Below are 24609 nucleotides of genomic sequence, written 5' to 3' on the forward strand. Positions count from 1 at the left end.
GACGACATAGTATAGTATGACCTTTTTGTCAAATTTTGGACCAACAGTTTTTTTTTATCAAAAAAATTGTCAGATTTTGGACGAAACAGTGTTCTATCACATTTGGGTTGATGACATAGTATAGTATGACGTTTATGTCACATTTAGGAATTAAAAAAAAGATTCAAAAAAATTATCCGATTTTGGATGACATAGTATAGTATGACCTTTTTGTCAAATTTTGGACCAACATTTTTTTTTCAAAAAAATAGTCAGATTTTGGACGAAACAGTGTTCTATGACATTTGGGTTGATGACATAGTATAGTATGACGTTTTGGTCACATTTTGGAATAAAAAAAGTTTTTTCAAAAATTGTCAGATTTTGGACGACATAGTATAGTATGACCTTTTTGTCAAATTTTGGACCAACATTTTTTTTTCAAAAAAATAGTCAGATTTTGGACGAAACAGTGTTCTATGACATTTGGGTTGATGACATAGTATAGTATGACGTTTTGGTCACATTTTGGAATAAAAAAAGTTTTTTCAAAAATTGTCAGATTTTGGACGACATAGTATAGTATGACCTTTTTGTCAAATTTTGGACCAACATTTTTTTTTCAAAAAATAGTCAGATTTTGGACGAAACAGTGTTCTATGACATTTGGGTTGATGACATAGTATAGTATGACGTTTTGGTCATATTTTGGAATAAAAAAAGTCTTTTCAAAAATTGTCAGATTTTGGACGACATAGTATAGTATGACCTTTTTGTCAAATTTTGGACCAACATTTTTTTTTCAAAAAAATAGTCAGATTTTGGACGAAACAGTGTTCTATGACATTTGGGTTGATGACATAGTATAGTATGACGTTTTGGTCACATTTTGGAATAAAAAAAGTTTTTTCAAAAAATGTCAGATTTTGGACGACATAGTATAGTATGACCTTTTTGTCAAATTTTGGACCAAAATATTTTTTTATCAAAAAAATGGTCAGATTTTGGACGAAACAGTGTTCTATCACATTTGGGTTGATGACATAGTATAGTATGACGTTTATGTCACATTTAGGAATTAAAAAAAAGATTCAAAAAAATTATCCGATTTTGGATGACATAGTATAGTATGACCTTTTTGTCAAATTTTGGACCAACATTTTTTTTTCAAAAAAATAGTCAGATTTTGGACAAAACAGTGTTCTATGACATTTGGGTTGATGACATAGTATAGTATGACGTTTTGGTCACATTTTGGAATAAAAAAAGTTTTTTCAAAAATTGTCAGGTTTTGGACGACATAGTATAGTATGACCTTTTTGTCAAATTTTGGACCAACAGTTTTTTTTTATCAAAAAAATTGTCAGATTTTGGACGAAACAGTGTTCTATCACATTTGGGTTGATGACATAGTATAGTATGACGTTTATGTCACATTTAGGAATTAAAAAAAAGATTCAAAAAAATTATCCGATTTTGGATGACATAGTATAGTATGACCTTTTTGTCAAATTTTGGACCAACATTTTTTTTTCAAAAAAATAGTCAGATTTTGGACGAAACAGTGTTCTATGACATTTGGGTTGATGACATAGTATAGTATGACGTTTTGGTCACATTTTGGAATAAAAAAAGTTTTTTCAAAAATTGTCAGATTTTGGACGACATAGTATAGTATGACCTTTTTGTCAAATTTTGGACCAACATTTTTTTTTCAAAAAAATAGTCAGATTTTGGACGAAACAGTGTTCTATGACATTTGGGTTGATGACATAGTATAGTATGACGTTTTGGTCACATTTTGGAATAAAAAAAGTTTTTTCAAAAATTGTCAGATTTTGGACGACATAGTATAGTATGACCTTTTTGTCAAATTTTGGACCAAAATTTTTTTTATCAAAAAAATGGTCAGATTTTGGACGAAACAGTGTTCTATCACATTTGGGTTGATGACATAGTATAGTATGACGTTTATGTCACATTTAGGAATTAAAAAAAAGATTCTAAAAAATTATCCGATTTTGGATGACATAGTATAGTATGACCTTTTTGTCAAATTTTGGACCAACATTTTTTTTTCAAAAAAATAGTCAGATTTTGGACAAAACAGTGTTCTATGACATTTGGGTTGATGACATAGTATAGTATGACGTTTTGGTCACATTTTGGAATAAAAAAAGTTGTTTCAAAAATTGTCAGATTTTGGACGACATAGTATAGTATGACCTTTTTGTCAAATTTTGGACCAACATTTTTTTTTCAAAAAAATAGTCAGATTTTGGACGAAACAGTGTTCTATGACATTTGGGTTGATGACATAGTATAGTATGACGTTTTGGTCATATTTTGGAATAAAAAAAGTCTTTTCAAAAATTGTCAGATTTTGGACGACATAGTATAGTATGACCTTTTTGTCAAATTTTGGACCAACATTCTTTTTTTCAAAAAAATAGTCAGATTTTGGACGAAACAGTGTTCTATGCCATTTGGGTTGATGACATAGTATAGTATGACGTTTTGGTCACATTTTGGAATAAAAAAAGTTTTTTCAAAAATTGTCAGATTTTGGACGACATAGTATAGTATGACCTTTTTGTCAAATTTTGGACCAACATTTTTTTTTCAAAAAAATAGTCAGATTTTGGACGAAACAGTGTTCTATGACATTTGGGTTGATGACATAGTATAGTATGATGTTTTGGTCACATTTTGGAATAAAAAAAGTTTTTTCAAAAATTGTCAGATTTTGGACGACATAGTATAGTATGACCTTTTTGTCAAATTTTGGACCAACATTTTTTTTATCAAAAAAATGGTCAGATTTTGGAAGAAACAGTGTTCTATGACATTTGGGTTGATGACAAAGTATAGTATGACGTTTATGTCACATTTAGGAATTAAAAAAAAGATTCTAAAAAATTATCCGATTTTGGATGACATAGTATAGTATGACCTTTTTGTCAAATTTTGGACCAACATTTTTTTTTCAAAAAAATAGTCATATTTTGGACGAAACAGTGTTCTATGACATTTGGATTGATGACATAGTATAGTATGACGTATTGGTCACATTTTGGAATAAAAAGTTTTTTCAAAAATTGTCAGATTTTGGACGACATAGTATAGTATGACCTTTTTGTAAAATTTTGGACCAACATTTTTTTTATCAAAAAAATGGTCAGATTTTGGACGAAACAGTGTTCTATGACATTTGGGTTGATGACATAGTATAGTATGATGTTTAGGTCACATTTAGGAATGAAAAAAGTTGTTTCAAAAATTGTCAGATTTTGGACGACATAGTATAGTATGACCTTTTTGTCAAATTTTGGACCAAAATTAAATTTTTTTTAAAATGGTCAGATTTTGGACGAAACAGTGTTCTATGACATTTGGGTTGATGACATAGTATAGTATGACGTTTTGGTCACATTTTGGAATAAAAAAAGTTTTTTCAAAAAATGTCAGATTTTGGACGACATAGTATAGTATGACCTTTTTGTCAAATTTTGGACCAAAATTTTTTTTATCAAAAAAATGGTCAGATTTTGGACGAAACAGTGTTCTATGCCATTTGGGTTGATGACATAGTATAGTATGACGTTTTGGTCACATTTTGGAATAAAAAAAGTTTTTTCAAAAATTGTCAGATTTTGGACGACATAGTATAGTATGACCTTTTTGTCAAATTTTGGACCAACCTTTTTTTTTTCAAAAAAATGGTCAGATTTTGGACGAAACAGTGTTCTATGACATTTGGGTTGATGACATAGTATAGTATGACGCTTAGGTCACATTAAGGAATAAAAAAAGTTGTTTCAAAAATTGTCAGATTTTGGACGACATAGTATAGTATGACCTTTTTGTCAAATTTTGGACCAACCTTTTTTTTTTTCAAAAAAATGGTCAGATTTTGGACGAAACAGTGTTCTATGACATTTGGGTTGATGACATAGTATAGTATGACGCTTAGGTCACATTTAGGAATAAAAAAAGTTGTTTCAAAAATTGTCAGATTTTGGACGACATAGTATAGTATGACCTTTTTGTCAAATTTTGGACCAACATTTTTTTTTCAGAAAAATTGTCAGATTTTGGACGAAATAGTGTTCTATGACATTTGGGTTGATGACATAGTATAGTATGACGTTTTGGTCACATTTTGGAATAAAAAAAGTTTTTTCAAAAATTGTCAGATTTTGGACGACATAGTATAGTATGACCTTTTTGTCAAATTTTGGACCAACAGTTTTTTTTTATCAAAAAAATGGTCAGATTTTGGACGAAACAGTGTTCTATCACATTTGGGTTGATGACATAGTATAGTATGACGTTTATGTCACATTTAGGAATTAAAAAAAAGACTCAAAAAAATTATCCGATTTTGGATGACATAGTATAGTATGACCTTTTTGTCAAATTTTGGACCAACATTTTTTTTTCAAAAAAATAGTCAGATTTTGGACAAAACAGTGTTCTATGACATTTGGGTTGATGACATAGTATAGTATGACGTTTTGGTCACATTTTGGAATAAAAAAAGTTGTTTCAAAAATTGTCAGATTTTGGACGACATAGTATAGTATGACCTTTTTGTCAAATTTTGGACCAAAATTATTTTATCAAAAAAATGGTCAGATTTTGGACGAAACCGTGTTCTATGACATTTGGGTTGATGACATAGTATAGTATGACGTTTAGGTCACATTTAGGAATAAAAAAAGTTGTTTCAAAAATTGTCAGATTTTGGACGACATAGTATAGTATGACCTTTTTGTCAAATTTTGGACCAACCTTTTTTTTTTCAAAAAAATGGTCAGATTTTGGACGAAACAGTGTTCTATGACATTTGGGTTGATGACATAGTATAGTATGACGCTTAGGTCACATTTAGGAATAAAAAAAGTTGTTTCAAAAATTGTCAGATTTTGGACGACATAGTATAGTATGACCTTTTTGTCAAATTTTGGACCAACATTTTTTTTTCAGAAAAATTGTCAGATTTTGGACGAAATAGTGTTCTATGACATTTGGGTTGATGACATAGTATAGTATGATGTTTAGGTCACATTTAGGAATGAAAAAAGTTGTTTCAAAAATTGTCAGATTTTGGACGACATAGTATAGTATGACCTTTTTGTCAAATTTTGGACCAAAATTTATTTTTTTTTAAAATGGTCAGATTTTGGACGAAACAGTGTTCTATGACATTTGGGTTGATGACATAGTATAGTATGACGTTTTGGTCACATTTTGGAATAAAAAAAGTTTTTTCAAAAATTGTCAGATTTTGGACGACATAGTATAGTATGACCTTTTTGTCAAATTTTGGACCAACAGTTTTTTTTTATCAAAAAAATTGTCAGATTTTGGACGAAATAGTGTTCTATGACATTTGGGTTGATGACATAGTATAGTATGATGTTTAGGTCACATTTAGGAATGAAAAAAGTTGTTTCAAAAATTGTCAGATTTTGGACGACATAGTATAGTATGACCTTTTTGTCAAATTTTGGACCAAAATTAATTTTTTTTTAAAATGGTCAGATTTTGGACGAAACAGTGTTCTATGACATTTGGGTTGATGACATAGTATAGTATGACGTTTTGGTCACATTTTGGAATAAAAAAAGTTGTTTCAAAAATTGTCAGATTTTGGACGACATAGTATAGTATGACCTTTTTGTCAAATTTTGGACCAACAGTTTTTTTTTATCAAAAAAATGGTCAGATTTTGGACGAAACAGTGTTCTATCACATTTGGGTTGATGACATAGTATAGTATGACGTTTATGTCACATTTAGGAATTAAAAAAAAGGTTCAAAAAAATTATCCGATTTTGGATGACATAGTATAGTATGACCTTTTTGTCAAATTTTGGACCAACATTTTTTTTTCAAAAAAATAGTCAGATTTTGGACAAAACAGTGTTCTATGACATTTGGGTTGATGACATAGTATAGTATGACGTTTTGCTCACATTTTGGAATAAAAAAAGTTGTTTCAAAAATTGTCAGATTTTGGACGAAACAGTGTTCTATCACATTTGGGTTGATGACATAGTATAGTATGACGTTTATGTCACATTTAGGAATTAAAAAAAAGATTCAAAAAAACTATCCGATTTTGGATGACATAGTATAGTATGACCTTTTTGTCAAATTTTGGACCAACATTTTTTTTTCAAAAAAATAGTCAGATTTTGGACAAAACAGTGTTCTATGACATTTGGGTTGATGACATAGTATAGTATGACGTTTTGGTCACATTTTGGAATAAAAAAAGTTGTTTCAAAAATTGTCAGATTTTGGACGACATAGTATAGTATGACCTTTTTGTCAAATTTTGGACCAACATTTTTTTTTCAAAAAAATAGTCAGATTTTGGACGAAACAGTGTTCTATGACATTTGGGTTGATGACATAGTATAGTATGACGTTTTGGTCACATTTTGGAATAAAAAAAGTCTTTTCAAAAATTGTCAGATTTTGGACGACATAGTATAGTATGACCTTTTTGTCAAATTTTGGACCAACATTTTTTTTATCAAAAAAATGGTCAGATTTTGGAAGAAACAGTGTTCTATGACATTTGGGTTGATGACATAGTATAGTATGACGTTTATGTCACATTTAGGAATTAAAAAAAAGATTCTAAAAAATTATCCGATTTTGGATGACATAGTATAGTATGACCTTTTTGTCAAATTTTGGACCAACATTTTTTTTTCAAAAAAAAGTCATATTTTGGACGAAACAGTGTTCTATGACATTTGGATTGATGACATAGTATAGTATGACGTATTGGTCACATTTTGGAATAAAAAGTTTTTTCAAAAATTGTCAGATTTTGGACGACATAGTATAGTATGACCTTTTTGTCAAATTTTGGACCAACATTTTTTTTTCAAAAAAATAGTCAGATTTTGGACGAAACAGTGTTCTATGACATTTGGGTTGATGACATAGTATAGTATGACGTTTTGGTCACATTTTGGAATAAAAAAAGTCTTTTCAAAAATTTTCAGATTTTGGACGACATAGTATAGTATGACCTTTTTGTCAAATTTTGGACCAACATTTTTTTTTCAAAAAAATTGTCCGATTTTGGCGAAACAGTGTTCTATGACATTTGGGTTGATGACATAGTATAGTATGACGTTTATGTCACATTTAGGAATTAAAAAAAAGATTCTAAAAAATTATCCGATTTTGGATGACATAGTATAGTATGACCTTTTTGTCAAATTTTGGACCAACATTATTTTTTCAAAAAAATGGTCAGATTTTGGACGAAACCGTGTTCTATGACATTTGGGTTGATGACATAGTATAGTATGACGTTTAGGTCACATTTAGGAATAAAAAAAGTTGTTTCAAAAATTGTCAGATTTTGGACGACATAGTATGGTATGACCTTTTTGTCAAATTTTGGACCAAAATTATTATTTTTTAAAAATGGTCAGATTTTGGACGAAATAGTGTTCTATGACATTTGGGTTGATGACATAGTATAGTATGACGTTTAGGTCACATTTAGGAATAAAAAAAAGATTCAAAAAAATTATCCGATTTTGGATGACATAGTATAGTATGACCTTTTTGTCAAATTTTGGACCAACATTTTTTTTTCAAAAAAATAGTCAGATTTTGGACAAAACAGTGTTCTATGACATTTGGGTTGATGACATAGTATAGTATGACGTTTTGGTCACATTTTGGAATAAAAAAAGTTGTTTCAAAAATTGTCAGATTTTGGACGAAACAGTGTTCTATCACATTTGGGTTGATGACATAGTATAGTATGACGTTTATGTCACATTTAGGAATTAAAAAAAAGATTCAAAAAAATTATCCGATTTTGGATGACATAGTATAGTATGACCTTTTTGTCAAATTTTGGACCAACATTTTTTTTTCAAAAAAATAGTCAGATTTTGGACAAAACAGTGTTCTATGACATTTGGGTTGATGACATAGTATAGTATGACGTTTTGGTCACATTTTGGAATAAAAAAAGTTGTTTCAAAAATTGTCAGATTTTGGACGAAACAGTGTTCTATCACATTTGGGTTGATGACATAGTATAGTATGACGTTTATGTCACATTTAGGAATTAAAAAAAAGATTCAAAAAAATTATCCGATTTTGGATGACATAGTATAGTATGACCTTTTTGTCAAATTTTGGACCAACATTTTTTTTTCAAAAAAATAGTCAGATTTTGGACAAAACAGTGTTCTATGACATTTGGGTTGATGACATAGTATAGTATGACGTTTTGGTCACATTTTGGAATAAAAAAAGTTGTTTCAAAAATTGTCAGATTTTGGACGACATAGTATAGTATGACCTTTTTGTCAAATTTTGGACCAACATTTTTTTTTCAAAAAAAAAGTCAGTTTTTTGGACGAAACAGTGTTCTATGACATTTGGGTTGATGACATAGTATAGTATGACGTTTTGGTCACATTTTGGAATAAAAAAAGTCGTTTCAAAAATTATCCGATTTTGGATGACATAGTATAGTATGACCTTTTTGTCAAATTTTGGACTAACATCTTTTTTTTCAAAAAAATAGTCAGATTTTGGACAAAACAGTGTTCTATGACATTTGGGTTGATGACATAGTATAGTATGACGTTTTGGTCACATTTTGGAATAAAAAAAGTTTTTTCAAAAATTGTCAGATTTTGGAGGACATAGTATAGTATGACCTTTTTGTCAAATTTTGGACCAACATTCTTTTTTTCAAAAAAATAGTCAGATTTTGGACGAAACAGTGTTCTATGACATTTGGGTTGATGACATAGTATAGTATGACGTTTTGGTCACATTTTGGAATAAAAAAAGTTGTTTCAAAAATTGTCAGATTTTGGACGACATAGTATAGTATGACCTTTTTGTCAAATTTTGGACCAACATTATTATTTTTTAAAAATGGTCAGATTTTGGACGAAATAGTGTTCTATGACATTTGGGTTGATGACATAGTATAGTATGACGTTTAGGTCACATTTAGGAATAAAAAAAAGATTCAAAAAAATTATCCGATTTTGGATGACATAGTATAGTATGACCTTTTTGTCAAATTTTGGACCAACATTTTTTTTTCAAAAAAATAGTCAGATTTTGGACAAAACAGTGTTCTATGACATTTGGGTTGATGACATAGTATAGTATGACGTTTTGGTCACATTTTGGAATAAAAAAAGTTGTTTCAAAAATTGTCAGATTTTGGACGAAACAGTGTTCTATCACATTTGGGTTGATGACATAGTATAGTATGACGTTTATGTCACATTTAGGAATTAAAAAAAAGATTCAAAAAAATTATCCGATTTTGGATGACATAGTATAGTATGACCTTTTTGTCAAATTTTGGACCAACATTTTTTTTTCAAAAAAATAGTCAGATTTTGGACAAAACAGTGTTCTATGACATTTGGGTTGATGACATAGTATAGTATGACGTTTTGGTCACATTTTGGAATAAAAAAAGTTGTTTCAAAAATTGTCAGATTTTGGACAACATAGTATAGTATGACCTTTTTGTCAAATTTTGGACCAACATTTTTTTTTCAAAAAAAAAGTCAGTTTTTTGGACGAAACAGTGTTCTATGACATTTGGGTTGATGACATAGTATAGTATGACGTTTTGGTCACATTTTGGAATAAAAAAAGTCTTTTCAAAAATTGTCAGATTTTGGACGACATAGTATAGTATGACCTTTTTGTCAAATTTTGGACCAACATTCTTTTTTTCAAAAAAATAGTCAGATTTTGGACGAAACAGTGTTCTATGCCATTTGGGTTGATGACATAGTATAGTATGACGTTTTGGTCACATTTTGGAATAAAAAAAGTTTTTTCAAAAATTGTCAGATTTTGGACGACATAGTATAGTATGACCTTTTTGTCAAATTTTGGACCAACATTTTTTTTTCAAAAAAATAGTCAGATTTTGGACGAAACAGTGTTCTATGACATTTGGGTTGATGACATAGTATAGTATGACGTTTTGGTCACATTTTGGAATAAAAAAAGTTTTTTCAAAAATTGTCAGATTTTGGACGACATAGTATAGTATGACCTTTTTGTCAAATTTTGGACCAACATTTTTTTTATCAAAAAAATGGTCAGATTTTGGACGAAACAGTGTTCTATCACATTTGGGTTGATGACATAGTATAGTATGACGTTTATGTCACATTTAGGAATTAAAAAAAAGATTCAAAAAAATTATCCGATTTTGGATGACATAGTATAGTATGACCTTTTTGTCAAATTTTGGACCAACATTTTTTTTTCAAAAAAATAGTCAGATTTTAGACAAAACAGTGTTCTATGACATTTGGGTTGATGACATAGTATAGTATGACGTTTTGGTCACATTTTGGAATAAAAAAAGTTTTTTCAAAAATTGTCAGATTTTGGACGACATAGTATAGTATGACCTTTTTGTCAAATTTTGGACCAACATTTTTTTTTCAAAAAAATAGTCAGATTTTGGACGAAACAGTGTTCTATGACATTTGGGTTGATGACATAGTATGGTATGACGTTAAGGTCACATTTAGGAATAAAAAAAAAGATTCTAAAAAATTATCCGATTTTGGACAACATTGTATAGTATGACGTTTTTGTCAAATTTTGGACCAAAATTATTTTTTCAAAAAAATGGTCAGATTTTGGACGAAATAGTGTTCTATGACATTTGGGTTGATGACATAGTATAGTATGACGTTTAGGTCACATTTAGGAATAAAAAAAAATATTCTAAAAAAGTATCTGATTTTGGATGACATAGTATAGTATGACGTTTTGGTCACATTTTGGAATAAAAAAAGTTTTTTCAAAAATTGTCAGATTTTGGACGACATAGTATAGTATGACCTTTTTGTCAAATTTTGGACCAACATTTTTTTTTCAAAAAAATTGTCAGATTTTGGACGAAACAGTGTTCTATGACATTTGGGTTGATGACATAGTATAGTTTGACGTTTTGGTCACATTTTGGAATAAAAAATAAAAATAAAAAAAATATCCGATTTTGGACGACATAGTATAGTATGACGATTTTTTTTTATTTTGTATATATTTTTTGGGTCTTTTTGCCTTTAATGATAGTATTGTGGAGAGAGACAGGAAACAGGAGGCAGAATTTGGGGGATGACATGCAGGAAAGACACTCGGTGTGGGATTTGAACCAGGGTCACTTGCAGCAGGGACTACAACATAGTAAAGTATGACATTTTTGTCAAATTTTGGACCAAAATTATTTTTTCAAAAAATGGTCAGATTTTGTGACACTTAAAATTGGCCTCCTTAAATACCCTTTCTCATGATGGGATTCACCTGTGTATGGATGTCAAGGGTCACTGAGGTTACCAAACCAATTTTGAGTTCCAAGTGCTTAAGTTATTGAAATCAATAAAATGACAAGGGTGTCTAAATGTATTCACATGCCTAATTTTTTTTCAATAATTCTTGCACACTTTCTATAAATCATATAAACGTTATTTATGTGTATGTGTTTGTCTCCTATGTGATATAATTAACTGAAGTTTCTTATCCAACCAATGATTTATAAAGGAAAATCATTGACAGGGGTGCCCAAACCTTTGCATACTACTGTATTATGACTTCATAGTCATAGTATAGTATGTCGTCTAAAACGACTCCAGCAATGTGATGATTACTGTGAGTGGTGGGATTCAAACCGGTGCTCCCTGGAGGAGGCTGGCACCCAAAAGGGATCGTCCCAGACTACCTGGCCAAAGTATTATCAAAGTTAAAAAGGCATCCAAAATGAGGAACAAAAGATCATAGCCTAGTATGTCCACTATTTTGATAGAATTTTACTTAAGTACAAGTAAAAATACTGGTCTACAAATGTACTCAAGTAAAAGTAAAAAAGTAGCTTGTTTAAAATTGACTAAGTTGCTTAGTTACTTTTTAACAAGGTTGGGTTTTTTTCCTGTATCATGCAAAAATGACAAGGGGACACACATCTCACATTCATTATTTTTAATTAAAGTCTGATATCAGACTATGTTCAAATTACAAAACATGTCAAAACAACTCCAAAACAAGTCAAACAAATAGCAGCAGCTATAAAACCTCAAACAAAAAAACCCTGTTCTGCCCTTCTGTGTACATGTTTAGAGTACTACTCTCTTTTTTTTCAGCATCAGTTGGTTCTCAGAGTTAGTAGAGTTCATCCTTGTTCAATTTGCAGTGAAAAGCAGTCCCGCACAGCTGAAAAGACACAGGACAATATTAATTAATGAAATCATACCTCGACCCTCTCAGTACAGGTGGTCTTGAACTTTGGTTCAGAATGATTGCTGCAGCAATCGGTTCAGGGTCTACCGTCACCGGCAAAACGCTTTTGGACGTCATTCTGAATGGCTCTGATGAGTGGCAGACGCATTTTGGAAGATATCTGGAGTATGCCGAGTTTGCTTGTAGCTGGAAAATCACTGGCAGAAGCCACCACGTGTGTGTTGGTCTCAGACTGACGTTAGGAAAGCAATTTCAGCTGGACTGGACTGGACTGGACCTGTATGACAAAGCTAATGCATGCAACACTTTGTAAATTTCCTGCAGAAATAGGTAATTAAAGCTCACCTTTTCACTTTGAACTCTCCTCTTGTGTGATCTGTATGATTCTCTCCACTGCCATGTATGATGTCATTGATGACTACATAATTATATAATCATGATTACGATAGTGGAAGGTATAATAGTCAACATCATATTCCAATTAAAACTATTGTTTGGGAAAAATGATGCCTGCATGTGTCTTAAAAGGAAAAAAAAAATACTGACCATGATCAAATGTAACCCACCTACTGTTCATCTCATCAAGAACCACATATATTTCCTGTGATAAATCAGGTATGAGAGAGATTAAAGAGAATACAAGACAATACTTATTGTTATTTGAATTCATTATTTATTTTTTGGTATCCCTTACGTCTGTCGATACACTGCAGAATACTGGTAGATGCAAGGCGACAGACTGAGTCAGGTTGATATTATTATTGTTGTTTTTAAAGTACAGTAATTTCCTTTGTTTAATACACAGATATTTTTTTAAAGAAACAAAGTGAAATTGACTGACGGACTTACTCCACGACAACCTTCAGCAGAGTTTTGCACAGACCTACCGTGAGCCCGACAAAAGCGCGCTCCAGCTAATTTGTCCATTCGGGCTGCCGTAGAAACATGGCGGCGTGCAATGACGGCTATCATAAAACAAGGCTCCTGCCTCGATTACATTTAAAAATGCTCTTTCTACTAGATTATATTAAAGCAGTTACACTTACACAGGTGTACTTATTGATTGTGTATTCAACTTCTGCACAAAAAACCCTCCTAACTGTTACACACTTGAACACAAGAGCACCAAGTGAGCATATTCGTGGTCCCAATATCTAGAGAAGGCATACGATTTGTTACTACATCCACGACGTCTGTGGAAAACTCGGTCTTTTTTTTTTTAGTCCGGGTTATTATCATCCTGACAAACATCCTCGGTGGTCCGAGTCACTGATTCCGGGTCTTTATCGTCCCCGCACACGACCTCCACTGTGGTGGACTGACTCTTTCGGCTCGGCTCATTGTTGTCCTTACACACAGCCTCTGCGGAGGAGTCAGTTTGTGTTTCTGGGTCGTTCTGTTCCGCGCACGCTGCGCCCGTGTTGCTGTCCGGTTGTTTCGAGCCGGTCGCGTACGACGCTAACGCCTCCAGCCCGGCCGCGATGAGTGAATCCCGCTGCTGCGTCTTGCGGCAGTAGCCCAGTCGCTTCAAGGTCCGCCGAGTGGTGGTGAGAGAGATGGGCTTCTCTGACCCGCTGTTGTTATACAGATTCTGGATCTGCTCGCTCGTCGCCTGGAGGTTCGACTCCACCACCTTCTCCATACGCTTCTCGCCGGTCTCGTCGACGAGGCGCTTTCTCCCGCAGGACCCCCGGTGACTGGACGTCTTCCGCTTCATGCACCAATCCCGGTAAACTCGGGACACGGCGGTCCTGGAAAACCCTAGCGTCTTCGCGGTTTGAGAGATGCTGCAGCCGGCACTGCGGAGTCCCACTATCAAACCCCGCTCAAACTCACTCAAATCCCGTGACTTGCCCATGTCTTCCCCGTCTCGTTCGACACGAACGGCCCCCACGACAAAGTCGTAAATACTGTCGTTTCTTCTTCTGTGGTCCTTCGATCTTCTTCTCCGTTTTACGGCGTGTGGTAAATATGTGTAAAGGGCTCATTACCGCCACCTATTGTGTTGGAGTTAGGATCACAGTAAACTAAACCCCCCTCTACATAAATAAATATGGGAAGATGGGAAGAACATTGAACATGAAATGAGACTTTATTCTGAAAAACTTAAAGGTGCATTATGTAATAAATCTAAAACAACTGGCCATAAAATCCTCCTAATATGTCACAGAGACTCAGGAATAATGTTCATATAACAAACTGAACTCATCATCAACACGGGTACAGCCAAAATATTCATAAAAATGCCCAATATGAAATAAAACGAAAGTAAAATATGCCACTATGAATAAAAACTGAACAAAACCAAAACCATTATCATTGTCCGAATAACTCCGTCTATACAGTTACATGAAAATCAGTGCAACAGACTTGCCAATGGCACAATATAATACAGTTCATACTGTCATCTGTTGCCCCCCTAATGTTAGGCTACACCCTCCAGCTTCAGGGTCCAGGATTTTCCAGGAGATGGCGGCATAATGGGCATGAGAATCAATAATCCAGCTGATTGTGTCAGTGGCTCCCACCTCAGTGGCTTGTCAGGATAGTCCAAAAGCGTCACCTACGGATGCAAGAAAAAGACTGTATAGAGTTTTGACAAACAATGAAGTTCACAGTGACAGACAGCGCAGTGTGTAAGGCTTACCTTTGTTGCTCCAGACGTCTTCGGTGTTGTAAGTTTTAATATGAATGGCGAACCATCAAAGATGATGGCATAGACTGTACTGTTTCTGGCAGTGTACCTTGAACAGAAAATAGCGGTTAAACCAAACTGCAACAGGATTTCACACGACAATAAAAGAGAACGTTTACATGAAGGCGGTCTCACCTGAGAGCGACAGTGCTGTTCTCTGTCTGCACCCGCCAGACACTGGAGGCATATATCGCCTCTCCATTTATGTCCAACCAGGCACCAAGTCCTCTCAGCCTCTCCTCAAACACCGGGGCAATCATTCCGTTTGACATAGGCCCGATGTTTAGAAGGTAGTTGCCACCCATTGACACCACATTCACCATGTCCTAAGGGAAGAAAGTGTTTGATTAACGCAAAGCCCGACAGCTAGGGAATCACAAAATAACTTATGATAGGGTCGGTCTATTTCGCACACACAAAAACATTATTTTCTATGATTTCCTGGTGCAATCATGTTGCATCAAGATAAAAACAAATCAAGTTTTTTTGGAATGCAGGTAGCACTTTAAAGGTGCATTATGTAATGAATCTAATGCGACTGATCGTAAAATCCTCCTAATATCCAACAGTACAGCCAAAATATTCGCATTAAAAAATCTTTTGCAGACTGCAAATCTTGTTTATGTTTTGAATTCATGTTTTGGCATGTGGCGCCACCTACCGCAGTCTACCAATCATTGCAGTCAGTAGAGTCTCATCTGCCGAGCGACCACGGGTTGCCATTTACAGTATGTCTAAGCTACAATGGAGGAGAAAAACGAAACCTAAAAGACCTCTGTGTTTTGAATTTGAGTGTAGTAACTGTTTTTGGCCACATTCTTACATATGGTGCCTTTAAACGACTTGTGATACTCTGACTCTGAGAATGTACACACACAGTGTGTAGTTTTTTTTCAAAGCATCACTTTGGATAACACCATCAGCCAAATGACTAAAAATGTTAATGAAATGCAAATGTAGCATGAGAACAGCCCCTTAGTTGTGGGTGACAACTGACTTGTGACTTTCACCTTTATGATGGCAGGTAGAGTCATGACTTCCTTGAACTGCATGTCTCTTCTGTAGCCCCAGGAAAGGGTGTCAATAGTCTGGCATTTCTCCCACTTGTGGTCTGGAATTGTACTTGGCGAGTACCTGTCATCACAGTTATAGTAGCCTCCATGTTTGCAGTGGCAACTCTTACCCCACCGGTCATTGGTAATCACGTCGTCCTGAAGAAACATTCATAATTTTGATTAATTTTTTGTTTGGGTCACACTACACAATTGTTTGGTTGATATCCATGTCCAAGTGTGTGTGTTTGTACTTGTATTTGTACTCTTTAGGAACTTTTCTGTCATAAACACTGACCTTGTGAAGACCAGAAGTCCTAACCAGGACCAAAACTTGGTCCTAATCAGGCAAACTTAATTTCGTAACTGTTTAACTTTACACTTTTAGTGTGGCATTAAATGGTTATAGCTAAGGTTAGGAAGCCAATGGGAGGAATAGCTGCAGAAACCTGTGTGTGTGTGTGTGTTCTTGTACTTGCAGCATACTGAGGACCAGTGAGGGTTTTTTACCAACAAAGTGAGGTCATTTTTACGATGTGAGGACATTTTGGCCGGTCCTCACTTTGTTTTCATTGAAATCACTTCCCTAGGTTGCTATAACATGCTATACTCAATTTGTCAAAGAAAAAATCCACATTTTGGACGACATAGTATAGTATGACGTTTTTGTCAAATTTAGGACCAAAATGTTTTTGGTCAAATTTTGGACCAAAATGTTTTTGGTCAAATTTTGGACCAGTATTTTTTTTGTCAAATTTTGGACCTTTTTTTTTTGTCAAATTTTGGACCATTTTTTTTTCACATTTTGGACACATTTTTCTGGTCAAATTTTGGACCATTTTTTTGTCAAATTTTGGACCTTTTTTTTGTCAAATTTTGGACAATTTTTTTTTTGTCAAATTCTGGACCATTTTTTTTGTCACATTTTGGACACATTTTTTTTTGTCAAATTTTGGACCAGTATTTTTTTTGTCAAATTTTGGACCAACATTTTTTTGTCAAAAATGTGTTAAAATTTTGGTCGACATAGTATGACAAGTACAAGTATGATCTTTTGGTCAAATTTTAGACCAAAATCTTTTGGTCAAATTTTGGACCAAAATATTTTGGTCAAATTTTGGACCAAAATATTTTGGTCAAATTTTTTTTTTTAATTTTGGCAGACATTTTTTTGTAAAATTTTGGACCAAAAAAATCATAATAATAAAAAAAAAGTAATGTTTTCCAGCCCTTTTTGCTCTAGGGCTCCACCTGCAGACATTTTATGGTACTGCAACCAGTAGTTCTTTATAGATGTCATTCATGAAGTAGATATTTGTAATTGTGTTGATTTATAAAGTGGAAATGCTGGTCCTCACTTTGTCAGCAACGCAGTCCTCAGTATGCAGCAAGTACAAGAATGTGTGTGTGTGTGTGTGTGTGTGTGTGTGTGTGTGAGTCACCTTGACTGGGCTGTCATTGTAGAGCCAGGCCAAAAAGTTGGTGGCGTTCCAGTACGTATCTTCTGCCTCCCAGTCCCCATCAGACCAGATCAAATCAGGTTTGTAAGTCGTTACGAGATCCACAAGCTCAGGAAGAGTTTTCATGGCAACGAAATGCTGAGACTTGAATCCGGAGGACTTATCCAACATGTACAAGGGATGGTACCACTCATAGAGAGAGTGGTAGAGACCCAAACGCAGAGATCTAGTGACAGGGGGGGAAAAGAAGCACAAAATACTTGCACTCCTTGTTTTACATTGTCTTAATGTACAGCCTATGTTATAGTCTCTGACTCCTCTCTGTTGTGTTCAGATTATTATGTGGATATTTGCTCTCGCTGTGCAAACAGGATGTGTCAGAACAAAGTGTTACCACCGTGTTTCTCTTTCAGTACATCATGATTATCATGTGACAGGCATGTTGTTTGGGAACAGTGCAGACAGGTTGGTAGACAGAGGTTGTGGCATGTGGTAGGCTATCTTTATACACCCATTTGCAAAAGAAAGTACAAAACAAGCTACTTCCTTTTAAAACTGCCGAGAGGGACTCGGACACGAACACAGGTGCAAGCAAAAATGATTGCAATTTCAATGTTAACTGTTTACAATCCCACATTACCTTTAACACCTATTACTAAACTAACCTATGATAAATGTAAATGTCAAATTGCTGCAGCAATCCTGTATACAGTACTTACGTCTTCCTGACAGCTGCAGCCAGTTCTCCCACCAGGTTCCGGTGAGGACCGACGTCCACCGAGTTCCAATTCCAGGAGACTGCCGACGGCCAGTTGGTGAATCCTTCATGGTGTTTGGATGTGAACACCACATACCTGCAAAGGGATAGGATTTATTTATTTATTTATAATTATTCTTATTATTATTATTCTTATTCTTATTATTCTTATTATTATTAATAATAAGAATAATAATAATACTAATAATAGTAATAAGTGTTTTTTTTAATATATATTTTACCAAAACCTTAACAAATGTATGACTTGTAGATTGTTTAGGACAACTTATCTAGTTTACATGGCTTAGTTTATTGTATATCTGTGACGTATGACGTTTGAATAAAACTTTATTGAAGAAAAAAAAGAAAAAAAAGAAGAAGGACTTCTCCTCTGTTTTTGCTCTATCTGAGTAATACAGCGCCACGCACAGGTCTGGCATGTGTACTACATTTATTACATTTCCTGAAACAATGCCGTGTTTATGTTGAACTTTTTCAAAAAAAAGAGACACCAAATCGTTAATCGTTTACGTACCGTGTACATTTTAGGTAAACCCAGACAAAATCATAAAAAAGCACATTTACGGATGCAGGCAGCGTTGGATCAACAACTCTATGGACTTTGGTTAGGGAAGATCCCAGATTTAAACTAGAGGATTTTAGCTAGAATCTTTTTTGTTGTCCCTGTTGAAACTGAACACGAGTCATGTGCACTTTCACCCACAACACAATCCTACAACCACACTTTAACCAAAAACTATTCATTTAAAGTAGTGATTTCTGTCAGGTAATAGCAGGTGATCATACCTGGCTCCCGATGCTTTGAAGATATCTGCCCATGCGTCCGGATTGAAAAATTCTGCGTGGAATTCTTTGGCAAAATCTGTGTATTGAAAGTCCGCCGGGTAGTTTCTCTTCATGAAGGCAGCCTGCTCTGGGCGCCCCGCGGTTTTCCACCAGTACCAGAACCACTCACTGAACCCTCCGAAGCTGGGGACCGAGAACACCCCCCAGTGGATGAAAATGCCGATCTTCGCCTCGTCGTACCACTTTGGTAAAGGTCTGGCATCCAGACTGGCCCAGTTTGGGTCGTAACGCGCAGCTTTACCAACTAGAAAAAGAGAAAATACGCAAATTATAGCAATAAAGCGGGCAGGTGGCAGATGAAGAGACATCATGCATTTGTGAAGAGCGGATCTCGTCTGTCCAGTTTATCTCGTCTACTCTCCGGTTGAAAGGAAACCAATAACCCCGCTGCATCAGGTGACATCTATGGCACATGACACATGTTCAACGTCGTGTTACCCAATCGTCACTGGTGACAGCGTTTCTATTAATGTAGGCAATACCAAGACAAACACAGAGAACAAAGACAACACGACCCTTAAGCTCAAACAGTATATGGACAAAAACTGTGATGAGTGTAGAAATGATGAATCTGTCCTTTACATTTCAACAAACTTAAATCCTGATCAGAATGGGCTTTTTCTGTTGCACCTGTGCACTCATCTTTAACATGACAAGCAATAATTGAAATTTTTCACTGTGACTGACACACCCTCCCAATGAGTGCCTTTAAGGTGAGGGTAACTATGTTAATTGCCAAAGAAGTGTCTGAACAGTAAAAGTTTAAGTGTGTGTGTGCATGTGTAAGTATTACCAAAAGGGAAGAAAATGAAGGATGGTCTTCTTTCCAGTTGGGGTCATTTGGTTAGGGTTTGAGTTCACGCCTGCCCAACTCCCATTTAATGCAAATCAGCAGGGAAATGAACAAGAGAACAAGTCTCTAAAGAATACCAACAGTAGAGATGAGTTTTAATCTGGAATCGATAACAATAAGCTACTTTATCCATCTTCTGTGTGGTTCATAATGATCTAGAAAACTTTGAAAGTATAACATTTTCTTTATGTACAGAGTTCAAGCAAATCTGGACTTGATCATGAACACAGAGACACTGGCACAAAGTTAAAGTAACTCGTGTAGTTCTTTTTGCGTCATCATGGTGCCGATGTGAGCCCCAAAGTTCCATTGTGCCAACTCATCAGGTAATGTGGAGCCATTCTCCTCGAATTAAAGCTGGACCATCAAAATGATCTTGGAGACATTATTTGAAGGTCGAAATCCTACATTGTGTTGCTTTAAAGAGCACAGTTCTGATTTGTAGAAATCACCAACATTAATTTCTCAATGGTGCACTGATACGCAAATCACAGGAGCACAGTATGTTCAATAATGAAAAGGAATCATTTTGCAGTGAAATATTAATAAATAAGCTCATTGTACAGCAATAATTTAACATCAATAACAGTAGGGCCACAGTGAAAAGCAGCACAGCGATTTAAGTGGAGCCATCTTCACCGAGAGGACTACAGATTCACAGTGTGTGGCCAACATCAGCGCAGACAGCAAGCTGCCTCTCAAGCATCTGTTTCTCCACCAAGTCCTCAACTCTGCCGACCTCCACCTCATCCACGTCGTCCATAAAACTGGACCAGTCCGTGCCTCCGTCTGCACGCTCCATGGGTTCCGGCTGGCTGGCAGCATGAACAGGAGCGGAATCGTCGTGAGTGGTGGTCACACAGTTGCAGCTGTCACAGATGCCGAAGCGCCTGAGTCCTGGAGAAACGCCAGATCCAGTGAAGGTTCGCCTGCAGCTCTTGCAAGACACCGGCCAGAAGTGTCTGTGGACCTGCAGATAATTCACAGTGAGAATGATGAGGTATAAAAATGAGTTTAGATTATTATACTGTACACGAAGAGCAATAAAATATGCGCTTTTAATATTAATGGACTGAAAATGAACGGTTTACAACTAACTGCTAGTAATTACTGGCTATACAAACAATAACAAACTGAACTAGGACTGTAAGCAGCATTGAACAGGCCATTTTGTGGCCCAAGAAAGAGGAAATGAAAATGAAACAACATTTGTTACTGTAGACATACTTCTTTTTGCTAATAGTTGACACAATTGCTGGTTAATATTGTGGACCTGCCAAATTCATCGGATCACCCTAAAACTGAGTTATCCCACAGTGCAAGTGAGTTTTCACAGCGAAAACAGAAAAACCAGTCAGTGTCAGATCTTCCTCAGCAAATTAAATCATTCGTACACTCAGGGCATGGCTGCGAAGGTGCTCCTGCCTAGTGAACCTCTTGCCGCACATTGGACAGGGGAAGGGTCTCTCTCCTGTGTGGCAGCGAATGTGTCTCTTCATGATGCCCTTCTGTTTGGCTGTGTACGGGCAGAATGGACACTTGTGGAGTTTCACTGGCACTACCAATCCATCACCTGCAGGGGGAGACAGAGACCAACTGTTGAAACCTATGTCATGAGGACAACACTGCAAAATGTGTCAGCCTTAGCCATTGCACTACAGTAAGGAACCCAGGAGTCCTGTTTGACCAGGATTTATCACTGGATGAACACATCAAGCATATATGTAGAACAGCCTTCTTCCACCTTCGCAACATCAAGACAATTAGACATATTATATCACGACAAGACTCTGAGAAACTTATCCACACCTTTATAATCGCTAGGCTGGATTACTGTAACTCCTTTCCTCCTTTATCCCCAAGTCTCTGACCACAACAGCCTTCGCTACAGGCTGTGACAAACCCAGTGATCCAGATCCTGGCATCTAAAGACTTTTCACTTTTTATTCTTGTTATTATGTATTGTATGTTTTGGGTAACATCTACTGCCCGTCTGTCCATCCAGGGAGTGGATCCCTCACCTGTGGTTCTCCCTAGGGTTTCTACCCTTTTCCCTGTTACAAGGGTTTTTTCCCTGGTAGTTTTTCCTTACCCTGGTCGAAGGTCTAAGGACAGAGGATGTTACCAACCCTGTGAAGTCCCGTGAGACAAACTATCTTTTGTAAACTGTGGGCTATACAAATAAAGATTGATTGATTTACCATCTGATATTGTTAATTACCTGTGTCCTCTCCAAGCCAGTCAGACTGAATCTCCATGATAGATGATCCTGCAAACCCTAAACCTTCATCCATTCTGCTTCCTCCTGTGCTGCTGCCTAGTCCTTGGGTAAAGCGCTGCCCCACTCTGTCCCCCATAGGACTAGGGCCCTCACCTCTGGCCAACATCTCCATCATCTGCCTGGTATTAAACGATGGGCTGTATCCCAAAGAGGAGCGCTCATTGGGACTTGGGGGAAGTAGCCTGTTATGATGTGGATTATGCAAAGAGGGCCCAGGAAACGAGGTCAGCTCTTTGGTGTCAGGAGACTCCATAAGTTCTTCATCGGGATCGTACTCAATCTTGGGGTTCACTAGCTCTGGGGTCAAAGCAGAGGATGAGGAGGATGAGCGGTTTGTCTGATCCATGTGTCCCTTTTGTGCTTCGCTCTCGGATGTAAACTCCTCCCTAGACTGGTAGTCGCTGTCCAGGTCCCTGCTGGTCCCTGGAGGGGTATCTACAGGGATTGACAAGGGAGTTCTGGCTGAGGTCACAGACTCTGGACCTAAACCCGCCCCTTTGTCCGCCTCTGCAACCTGTGAATGTGGCTCGGCCGTCCCGGCACCACTCGAGATTCCCGCAGCAGGAGTGCCGCTGTCTGCAGGACCCATCCCTCCATCCTGACCCTGGTCCTCCTTTTCTGTGTTCCTCTCCTTCTCCTTGTTGCAGATTTCCAAAGATGAGCGGATGTATCCTTTACAGAAGTTTACTAGATCGGTCATCTGCAAGTAGCTGGCAGCAGACATCACCTCAATGACGTTGCTCCTGTTCAGGGCCAAGCGGCCAGAATAGAGAAAGTCCAGGATGATTGAGAAAGCATCGGCTGTTACGATGTCCAGAGATGCTGTGCTGTAGCGTTGACCACTATCCTGGAAAGAGACAGAAGAGACAATTAGGAAGTGATTTATTTGACATAGCAAATTCTTATAGTTACCTTAACTGCTTTAAATGTATCTATTTTCCTCAGACATCAGTAAATTCAAATCCATGATCCTACCTAGATCATGACATTTGTTTTAAGTCATGCCCAACACTACTGAAGCAAATAAATACACTGTGAAATGGCTTATCTCACCTGCAGGTAGTGAACCAGCAGAGCCCGGAAATAGCCACTGCCAGCAAACAACACGTTACGATGTGCCTTGAAGACCCGGCCTTCGACGAGGATGCTGCAATCACAGAAGAAGTCTCGCTTACGCTGCTCGTTGAGCTCAAAGAGCAGTTTGGGCAGGTAGCATGGCACTTCCATGTTCACACCTTAGTGAACCCTTCCAGAGAGAGAGAAGAGAAGGGTAAGTCAGTTTATGTTAAGTTATGATTCGTATTGGACATGGAAGGACGACGATATATTGTCAAGGCTACGAGACATCATCATCATTTTCTTAATATGTGTATGTCTTTTGGTGGGAGATGTAACAACAGCTTGTATGTGGAGAAACAATTACACAGTCACTCTCAATGAGCCATTGTTTTCCATACCATAGCAACACAATTACATAACATTAAAAAAGCATGCAGTACAACCTAAGACAATCTAGATCAGATACCAAACAATGTTAACTAGATTGAACGTCATAATGTGCAAGTACTAAATTCAATTGTATACATTATAAATCACAAACTGTATAGAAAATCTCACATTGCACTTTCCTATTTTCAACGTTTAATGAAACAAAACGCTTGTTGTTGTTTTTAGGTTGCTGAGACCAAACCACACAAAGGCGAATATGTTTGGCATATGATATAAAAAACAGTAGAAACAGCCAAACATCCCTCCTTTGTTTATGTCTACATGGCATGATGCTAGCCTGTGTTGCTAGCGACGGGCAGCTAATGAGGGAAAACAATGGACTAACTGCACTGGCTGCAGTTTGCGAAGCCCGTCGCCGCACGGTGACGCACAACACACAATACAATGTTGCCTCACCTTAATAATTATGCGTCAGAATATCACAAAGTGTTTAATATAACACAAAAACCGACACCGATAAGGCTCATCGTCTCGCGTCCCCTTCCTCAGCCATCAACATCCGCTTCAGCAAACTGTGACGTCATGTCTTTCGACCAATCAACGGCCGAGAAACCCAGACGCGTCAAAATGCACCGTATACCATTATGAGGTGTTTAAAAATAATAATAATAATAAAAAAAAAGTATTAATATTGGATTAAAATTCACACGATCTCATAGTATGACAAGAAAAACAGGATGTCTTGCTTTGAGATGAACAATATACAGATTTACCATGTGTACTGTGCATACTTTATAGCCATAATCTGCGATGCAGACATACTTAAATATATATGATATTTTCATGTTATAAAATAACCCTTCTTCATGTCAGCTCGATTGAATTCAGTTTTAAATGATATATGGACATTTAGCTTATGAAGTGTCTG

The 24609-nt window shown here is 36.0% G+C and overlaps 2 protein-coding genes across 2 annotated transcripts; both read right to left on the reverse strand.

Annotated features, from left to right (window-relative positions):
- Positions 1-14472: 14472 nt before the first annotated feature.
- On the reverse strand, positions 14473-19501 carry LOC310935606 (tissue alpha-L-fucosidase-like; the record flags this gene model as incomplete). The annotated part of the gene is made up of 8 exons (XM_083899539.1): positions 14473-14830; positions 14915-15011; positions 15098-15288; positions 15973-16173; positions 17457-17700; positions 18194-18328; positions 19039-19342; positions 19456-19501. The coding sequence occupies 8 exons, from the start codon at positions 19499-19501 to the stop codon at positions 14693-14695; spliced, it is 1356 nt and encodes a 451-aa protein (XP_083755665.1). The 3' UTR covers positions 14473-14692.
- Positions 19502-20606: 1105 nt separating this feature from the next.
- zbtb8b (zinc finger and BTB domain containing 8B) lies at positions 20607-24238 on the reverse strand (the record flags this gene model as incomplete). The annotated part of the gene is made up of 5 exons (XM_083900223.1): positions 24138-24238; positions 23286-23478; positions 22173-23079; positions 21346-21524; positions 20607-20921 (listed from the first exon to the last, which is right to left on the reverse strand). The coding sequence occupies exons 2-5, from the start codon at positions 23457-23459 to the stop codon at positions 20607-20609; spliced, it is 1575 nt and encodes a 524-aa protein (XP_083756349.1). The 5' UTR covers positions 23460-23478; positions 24138-24238.
- Between the last annotated feature and the right edge of the window lie 371 nt (positions 24239-24609).

Source organism: Microchirus variegatus, assembly GCF_963457635.1.
Source record: "Microchirus variegatus genome assembly, chromosome: 13".
Classification (NCBI taxonomy): Eukaryota; Metazoa; Chordata; class Actinopteri; order Pleuronectiformes; family Soleidae; genus Microchirus; species Microchirus variegatus.